General features: G+C 30.0%; 1 protein-coding gene across 1 annotated transcript; it reads right to left on the bottom strand.

Annotated features, from left to right (window-relative positions):
- Positions 1-1,978: 1,978 nt before the first annotated feature.
- Positions 1,979-8,920, bottom strand: LOC100160197 (regulator of nonsense transcripts 1-like). The gene is made up of 16 exons (XM_029485435.1): positions 8,554-8,920; positions 8,339-8,452; positions 7,615-7,937; positions 6,960-7,547; positions 6,726-6,885; positions 6,452-6,646; positions 6,310-6,398; positions 5,984-6,242; positions 5,707-5,920; positions 5,416-5,642; positions 5,098-5,331; positions 4,780-5,041; positions 2,837-3,007; positions 2,572-2,717; positions 2,318-2,503; positions 1,979-2,223 (listed from the first exon to the last, which is right to left on the bottom strand). The coding sequence occupies exons 1-15, from the start codon at positions 8,767-8,769 to the stop codon at positions 2,345-2,347; spliced, it is 3,357 nt and encodes a 1,118-aa protein (XP_029341295.1). The 5' UTR covers positions 8,770-8,920; the 3' UTR covers positions 1,979-2,223; positions 2,318-2,344.
- Between the last annotated feature and the right edge of the window lie 773 nt (positions 8,921-9,693).

The following is a 9,693-nucleotide window of genomic DNA, read 5'->3' as shown; positions in this document are numbered from 1 at the left end:
TTATTTTTATTTATTTTTTTTATTTTTGTTATAAGATTAACGCCAAACGGCTTTTATAAAGATATACAGTAAATACATGTTTAAATACTAATTGAATATAAATTGATAACAGTAGGTACAGGTTTAAGTAAAGTGAAAGTATGAGAAATAAAATAAATGAAAAAACTATGTGAACGTAGATCATAGTTGGTTGGCCAACCTAAGCATCCTGTGCATGGGGTGATTATGGCTGAAGGAAGTGGACAGAGTTGGAATGTAATAAGGAGAATGAAAAATTTATCTCGAATATAGGTTCTTTTCGTGTGAGTCCTACTGACTAATGGACTCGCAGCTAGATATGGATTAATGGTATATTCTTATAAATAAACAATCTGCTGGTATTTTCTCATTGACCTATAGTTATTTGAAATGCATTTAGAGCTTTTAATTCGTTCACAATACGCCACACCTTGGTAGAACATTATATAAAAAACATAATAAATACAATTTTCATTGTAAAATAAGACAATTTAAATAAATCACAAAGCTAGTAGGAGATCTTCCTTGGGAAATATATAAAATTAATTGTATTGAATAATAATCAAGTGAAGTGGTTGGTCTTGGTTTTACACTTTTCCAATATTATATACAAAAGTCATGTTTTCTACATTTGTTTTCTTGTTCAATTGGTACTAGGTACTTCAATGACCGATTGACGGTTAATTTTTTTTTTTTATAAAAATGTGTTTCTTAAGCATTGTACTCTACGGGTGACGTTGATATCAATTAAATAGGTATCTATTTAATTGGTATTCCAATATTCATATGATACTTCATCTGGTCTTGCAATAATATTTTGTTTTAAATTATTTTCCTAATATTCTATTAATTTAAATAAATGTAAATATTTAAAAATATATTTTATACTATACACATAACTAAGTTGTAACAATAAGCAAAATTATAGGAGGCCTGGGTCCCGGGCAGAGCTTAGCCCAAGATGTTTATAACAAATATAATTGTTTATATAACGTAATGTATTTTTTAAATATAATTATAATATGCATTTTATAAAATGTATAAGAATAGTTTTTGCCAACATAACTATAACCAAGGTGTATTTATGCATACAGAGTGGTAAGTGATCATAAGTGGACGGTTTTTATAAAAAGAGGCATAAATAAATTTTTCTTGGTTTTCAGTGGAAGCAAATAACCTTAAAATCATTATTTTTTTTTAGTAAATTGTATTCTAATTTTAATTTGTGTTTTATTTATAATTGTTAACATTTTTTGGTATGTAAATAAGTATAGAACTGTTATAATATGCAGGTATAAAATACAAATTACGTAAATATATTAGTTTAATTAAATAATAAAAAAAAAATATTTATAACCAATTTGTGCCCGTTTGCATAACATACTATTACTGTGTAAACAAACCCTTGTGCGACCACAAAAGTGATACCATTCGATCAAGCGTAAAATTTCACACAAAATAAATGTGAAAAAAAAATTTAAAAATATGAATTATATATTATGTATAGACCAAGTGTGTGTGACTTGCATAAAAATAATGAGCGGAACATTTTAACACATGAACAAACATACAATTTTAATTATCAGTGAACTTTATTTTTCAAAGGTAGGAAAACTTATGAAGAATCTTGTATTAAATTTTCATATCTTAGATATATAAACAGAACAATTCTTATGAATTTCTAACTCAAAATAATTTACAAATGTCAAAATTCTAACTTTATACTTTATAACTTTATATAAATCACAAAAATTACTGTGGATCTATGTTAAACTTTTTTTGATTTCCATTTGAATGATTATTGAAAACATGCAAACTCCCATAAGTACAATTTATAGAGCATGATAAATATATAACTCATATAATCCCCAGCTCTAGTGATAATACACTTAACAAAAAAAACATCATTGTAAAATCAATATAATTAAAATTAATATAAAATTCTAAAATTGAAAGAATATAAAAACATTGTGATTATAAAAATGTGAATAAGCAAAAAAAAAAAATATGCTAAACTACTAACATAAAAAATACATTGTTTTCTCCCATAAACACTTAACGTGTTAACATTTATTATTACGAAATCCACAAACGACGCTCAGTAGTAAAAATGTTATTTTTTCTGTGGATATATCAACACCATCAATACATTCCTACATGCAGATTTGTCCTACTTGTCCATTGTAAATGTCTTAAATATGGTTCCTACATAATAGAAGTTGAATAAAATATGATATCATAATTATTATGATCTTTATTATAATGATACATTTATCACTAACAAAGTTAGTTGATTTACCTGAGAGTACAATGTATTTGGTGGCTATTAAAACAGTGTGACAGTACGGCCACCTTCATATGTTGAATCTTGTGAGAGTAATCCATCCATTTGCGAGTGAAACTCATTCATTATGAAACTATCCTGGGATAAATCAGGCTCAGATAGTCCAGGTTGCGAAAGACTGAACCCAGGCTGAGACATACTCTAAAAAATGCACGTGTGAGTAAAAGCACTATAAAATATTATGATATTAGAGAGTGGAAATTAAATACCTGTGACATGGGCTGACTAACATCTTGAGAAGTTGAGGTGAGACGCAAAGCACGGATTTCATTTGATTTTTGATTCTTCTGATTTGCTTTAGTGTTCAGACGACCACTAGTCATTGGCAAATGGTTAGTATGTATATTCTGGCGATCTATACACAATTTTTATTTATTTAACTAGATCTTACAATTATATAGGTACCATATACAAAAAAGGTATGAGTATTATAGGATTGAAAGTATTTAGAAAACACTAAATAGATGAACTTACTTTTTACAGATTGTTGATTAAAGAATCTGGTGGGAGCCATTGGATTTATATTCATCATCGTGCCAATAGGTATCCCGCCAATTTGTAGTTCAGATCTGAAACGTGGCATGATAAACGTTGATGGATTGCCATTACAAGTATTAAAATCCAAACCCATTTTAACAGCAGGATCTATAAACACAGTATTTTTTTTTAAAGATTATAGATATTAACTTTTTTAAAAGAAAACGATTTTTTAGATTCTGAGTGGAACGATGAATGTATTGATTTTACAATGATGTGTTTTTTTTTTTATTTTTTTTTAAATTAATTTTTTTTTATTTATTTTTTTGTGTCTGTGTACACGATAAGTAGTCGAAATAATGCTACGATTTTCAACTTCAGTATCTTGTTCGATCAGAAAGTGAATATCGTTGGTGCATTGGGGAGGTCAAAATTTAAATTTCCCAGTAGTTTTCAAAAGCGCCGGGAAAAACAAAAGAAAAATTAAGGAAAAACGGGAATTTTTACGCAAAATCGATTTTTCACAAAATTGAATTTGGTTTTTGGTGTAAAATTAAAAAAAATGACCGTAGATACATGAAATTTTGTCTTATTTTGAGCTCTTTACGGACATTTTCAATTTCCATTTTTTTTTAGTTTTTTTTCTAAAAATATTAATAAAATTTTATTTGTAGGATAAAAAAGGTTGAAAATTTAAAAGAAGACTCCTATTATATTGTTTCAAAGGCAGATGAAAAATATTAAAAATCGTTAGTCACAGTTTTTTTTTATTAGCATTTAAAGTTCAAAAAATGACAAAATATGGAAAAATCACGAAAATTTGCAAATTATTTCGAGTTAGAAATTCATAAAAATTTTTCTTTTTAAATCTAAGATATGAAAATGTAATACAAGATTCCTTATAGGATAATCTACCTTTATCAAAAAAAAATTGTCTATAAGAAAGTCAAATTAAATTTTTATGAGCGTTTGAAATTCATATTTTTACAACATATGATATTTGATCGATTTCTCATGAGACGATTTTCTTATTTTGTTGTAATTAAAAAACGAATGACTGTAGAAACTTGAAAATTTCACTGAATGTTTATATTAGCATTTTATATATACGATAAAATTTTGAAAATAATTTGACTCTTTTTGAGCTGTTTACGGACATTGTAAGTTTTCAATTTTTTTAGTTTTTTTTTCTATAAATATCAATAAAGTTTTATCTGTTGGGCCAAAAAGTGTAAAAATTTAATACAAGGCTCCTGATATATTGTTACAATAGAAATTGAAAAATATTAAAAAATACATACGCACAATTTTTTTTTATAAGCATTTGAAATTAAAATGTTGACAAAATTTATCAAATTTAAAATTGAATATATATTTTGAAGTTAAAAATTTATAAAATGTTCAACTTTTATATCTAAGGATTGAAAATTTAAAACAAGATTTCACGTAAATATTTAATTCTGTTACCAAAAATTCTAAGAAATACACATTAAAAAACCTGGAATAACTATTTTAGTTATTTTGTTTTGATTGTATAATATTATTTTTGGGTACTTGAAACTTCTAAAGTATACTAATATATATCCATGATAGTACCACGGTTTGTTGTTGATGTATAACGCGTTACCTACTGGATATTGTGATATGATTAATTTGGAATTTATTGTTGATACCTATTATAGGTCAGTTTTTTTTTATTACTATAGATAAGTACACCTATAATATGTATGTCTAATACCTAGACTGACAAACCGTCTCCACTCAGAATCGTTTTTCTTATCCAGTGATACTATATCATTGAATTCAAATTTAATACTATCCATTATACAGTAACCCACTTGTAACCTACTGTACAGCAGAGCGACATACACTTACCCACCTTTTTAGTTTTGAATTTATTATTATAAACATACAATTAATTGAATGATAATTTATAGTACCTGGTCTTGGAAAATATTGAGGTGTACCATGACTAATTGGTACATTCCCTTGATTGCTATGATAATAAGCACAACCAGGGATCAAAGCTTCATGAGCATTATACATTTGAGTTGTCATGAAATATGATCCTGGATTAATTGTACTCTTCAACTGTTTAGGTTTTGGCAGTTGAATAGGAGATGGTTTCAAATTATTCAATGGTCCTTCTACTAATACATTTTTTGCTTTATAGTAGTTCAACAGATGATTCCATAATTGTTTCTAAAATAAAATTCCAATCAGTTACGAGGATAAATAATGAGTTCTACTTAATATACTTTTGATAAGACTTTTGGATTCCCAACAATTAATAAGCCATATTTAGCTCTAGTTAGTGCAACGTTTAATCGCCTGGGATCGTTGAGAAAACCAATTCCCTGGTTTTCGTTGGAACGCACACATGACATAATAATAAAATCTTTTTCCCGACCCTGAAATGCATCAACACTAGCTATTTCGATTTTTTGATATAATTTAGCTGGAAGAGGGGCTTGATATTGCATGTATTGTACCTAAATAAGCATTATAACATTATTACATAATATAAATAATTAACAGATCATTAATAAACATAATATTATATGGATTTAACTTACCAAGTATGCACGTTGTCCTTCATATGGCGTGATAATTCCTATTTGATCAGGTCTCACACCACATCTCAAAAACCTAGTGGCAATATGTTCCACATTAGCAGCTTCTGTTCTATTTAAATACGACGTTCCTGAACCTGCTATTTCTTCATGGCCTAGTGTCGCATAAAATAACATAGGTTCATCTGCTACTGGCCATGGAAACTCAATTTTTCTTAACTTCCTATCATCTACATTCATATAATAATAATAAATTAACATACTATAGTACTGTTAATATCATATAGTTATTACCAGCACAAACTCCATTTTGCAATGAACCTTCATAAAAGAAATTTGAAGAAAATCGTGATAGTTCTGGATGCATTCTATACTGAACTTCCAACCTGAATGGACGAATACCCAAAACTACAAGACGCTCAAAAAGAGATTGAGTCAACCCAGCATTGGCAGCTTTTTTACATGTTACCACAGGTCCAAGTTGGCAATGGTCTCCAACCAGAATTAACTTAAAAAATAAATAAATTAATAAAATAATAAAAACTATAATTTAAATAATTATTTTATTTACTTGTTGTACTCCATGCACAACTGGCACCATACATTCAGGTTCTGTAGCTTGCACGCTTTCATCTATTAAGATAGAATGAAATTTAAATTGCATTAGACGCGGATCACCGGCTCCAACACATGTAGTGCAAATTACATCTGCGGCTTCAAGTAATTCTTGTTCAGCTACTTTTTTCAGAACACTATACCTCTTTTCATCGTCCATTGACAATTCACCAGTCTCATTTTTCAACTGTTGTAGCTTTTGAAGCACACCATTGCTTATTAAAAAAGACACAATTACTACATACAAATTCACAGCACTAAAAATATAATAAAATAAATTACCTTGGCAACTTTTGGACCTGGTTATGAAGAGCTAAAAACGAAACTGGAGAATCAATAGATTCACGAGATTTAGAACACAATCGGACAACCTAAAATCAATTATATTAATAAAACCAATATACCTTTTATCGAAACATCATACTTTTAAGCCAGTTCTATGAATTTTTTCTGTTAGTTGATCCACTGCGATATTTGAAGGAGCACATACCAATACTGGTCCACCATTAATTGTCACTAATTGGTAAACAATCGTAGCAGAAGTCACTGTCTTACCAGTTCCTGGGGGTCCTTGGATTAAAGACAAAGGCCGTTGTACAGCATGCTTAACTGCTTTTACCTATGATTAGCAAATACAATATAGGTATGTCAGAGCACAAATTCACATTTTCAAGAATTAATGACTATTGGGTAATTACTTGTGATCTATTTAAATCTGGTAAGTTTGGTGCCGAGAAATGTTTTGGCATATGTGACCGAAAAATTAGATCATCAAACTCGTGTCCCAGCAGTTTGTGGTATATATATGTCGACACTGATGATTCATCTGTGGCAAATCTATTCAATGAACACTGCATTCTAAACAATAAAAAATAAAATATTTATTAGTATATAAACAATAACCGGTACATTTTAACTACTTCTAAACTTACCTGTCAAAAGATGTAGATTTCCATATATAATCTACCTTATAATTTGATGTTATTTCAGTTGGTACACCTTTGTTACTTTTCATTTCTAAGCCAATGCCTTCTCCATAATTGTCAGGTATTTTAATAACATGGCCAATTCCCTCCCAAGGGTTTTCCCCTGTCAATCTCAATCGCAGTTCGTCATCATACATCAAACGCATATCACCATCAGTCTTGACTAGATGGAAAAAGGCGACAAATTTTTTATTTAATCCAACATCCCAGCGTACAGTAATATTTTCTTGAGTCCGAGATTCTTTTAGATGTTTATCATTATCTGCTACTAATTTCACCAATGATCCAAATACGTTTTTATAATGAAATCCATCTTTGTATCTGAGTAAAACAATTTGTTGTTCTTCGTCTATACCTGGTTTGTCAAGATCATTAATTGTTGCCTCGTTATTATGTCTCCATAGTTCTTCAAGCTTTGTGATTTGAGTAGCACTGATATTTCTAGAGCGAAATTGATCAGTTGTATTTGGTACTTTAACAAGCCAAGTCAAAAAACAGCGATCAGCAATCAATGGTTTCCATTGTTCTTGATCCCTAATAAATAGATAATATATATTTTAAATATTATTTAATGTTAATAACTTATAATAATTAGTATTACCAGTTCAGATCTTTTAAAGTGTTTTGTGTAGAACATGGTTGTCTGCATAGCAATACGAGCACTGAGTCTCCTTTGGCGGTTACGAATCCAAGCACAAACACATTTTTTACACCACACGAATAGCACTCCAACACAGTTTCACCCAATGGACCATCTTTATGGAATGTAACCTCCTTATGATTGGCTCGAACCAAATGATTAATAATATGTGATCCAGAAGTATTCCCACGACCATTACAAAACCATTTTTTGCAAATATTACACATGACTACACATCCAGGATCATGAATGCCACAATATTTGCATGCATAATATGGCAATTCCTAAATATTATTAGAATAATATTAATATATTACTAAATTAGGTATTATATAGTCTTATACAAATAAGATGTTGGTATGAATGGTGATGAGGCGCATTAGTTATTCATTTGATATTATTTCTAAATTAAATGAATTCCTAAAATAAATGTTTACTTACAAATAACATTTTAACTTGTAATATGCATTGATAAAGTTAAAAAATTAAACAATACTTTTAAATAAGTATAAAATAAATGTCCAATACAATGCTTAACAGTTGATTTAAATATGTAAACCATGGATACGTTATACCACAATAATTATAAAAAAACATAAATAAAACTAGGGATATCAATATTGTAAATTTTTTATAACACTAAAATTATTTTTTCCTGGGAGGTTATTATACACAAAAATATTACCTGGGTAAAAAATGAATCTTCTTCTTCATCCTTGAACCGCAATTCACCAATTGTCTTAGTGACAGTAGTGACATGAGTGTCATTTTTATCAATCTCATCGCTCAGAAATTGCATCTGTAAATGCAAAATAGATGTAAAAAAATAAATAAAAAGCAAAACAAGAAATTGTAAAAATATTATATTTTTGTCATAAATGGGGTGATTATTGTTCATACTCTATGTGCCAATGATGGCAATTCCAATTGAGACATTGGCGGTATGCTTTGGGATGGCAATGTGAAGTCGGTAAACTCAAACTCGCTGCCCTGGGTATCTGCGCAAATGGTGTCAGCGTCATCGCTCTGGGTATCTTCGCCAATTATGTCAACCTCATCGGTTTCCAAGAATACCAAGTCCTGTGAACTCGGTTCATATAATATGTCGATGCTCATTGTGAATGTTGTGGTCCTAAGGCAACTTCAATTTAGGTTTATGCGTGCAGTGACCATAAGTCTTGGTTGGGAGAGTAAAGCCCCGGAGCTATGTGAATCTAGAACTAATAAATAGGTATGTCAAACACATGAGGTATTGAACACTGGGATAACGCCTCAATAGACACAAACCACACGTCTCACAGGATAGTTTTCGGGGCTATAACTGATTGGAAACTGTAAGCACCGTCAATCACGTTCGTTGGAAACAAACCAGACATCAGTGCCAAACCTGTTTGAGGGGGTACTGTAAAAATATAATGGAAACAAAAATAATAGAAATAATAAAAATAAGTTTTATACTTGTATGTTAGATATATAATATACTCAAAAGAGTAAGTAGTCAAAAGAGAACAATCGTTTTTCGCAACTGGCACGTCAAGACTCAAGAATCACGTGATCACAATAACACTAGGTCGTTTACGAAAACCAGTCTGCTAATGGTTGTTCTGAGACAGGTTATAATAGCGTCGGAGTAAAAACACTGTACACGCACACTCAAGGACTTTACTATTGATAAAAACGCCACGTTGTCATTGTGTCCACGGTTATCTACCAAGGTTGGAGCACGGCACGCCATCACATGTTGAAGTGGGTTAGGTTAACAGGTAATTTGCAGCTAATGTCGGGGCCAAACGAATGTGCGGTTGGTGGCTCCGCCTACTTTTGCCGGTGGTTAATAAAAAGGCATAATCTTAAGTAACGTTCACACATGAACAGCGCGCAATTTTCAAATTCATTTCGAATAAAACGATTTTTTTCTAGCGTATTACTACGTGAACGCAGGCTTCCTTTGTGCTAAAGGTTTCATTGTATTTAATCTTTATTCAACTGTTAACGGTAAATATCCAAGTTACTCACTAATGTGATATCACCTAGTGGGCA

Source organism: Acyrthosiphon pisum, chromosome X, assembly GCF_005508785.2.
Source record: "Acyrthosiphon pisum isolate AL4f chromosome X, pea_aphid_22Mar2018_4r6ur, whole genome shotgun sequence".
NCBI lineage: Eukaryota > Metazoa > Arthropoda > Insecta > Hemiptera > Aphididae > Acyrthosiphon > Acyrthosiphon pisum.
The sequence above is the reverse complement of the archived record's forward strand: the minus strand, read 5'-3'. Positions and strand labels throughout refer to the sequence as shown.

Bases quoted from the DNA above. Each gene is read 5' to 3' on its own strand.
- LOC100160197 (XM_029485435.1), bottom strand. From the start codon at position 8,769: ATGAGCATCGACATATTATATGAACCGAGTTCACAGGACTTGGTATTC. The intron at 6,886-6,959 runs GTAAGTTTAGAA...TTTATTGTTTAG, and splicing joins AAATCTACATCTTTTGACAG to AATGCAGTGTTCATTGAATA. The intron at 2,504-2,571 runs GTATTTAATTTC...TGCATTTTTTAG, and splicing joins TTAGTCAGCCCATGTCACAG to AGTATGTCTCAGCCTGGGTT.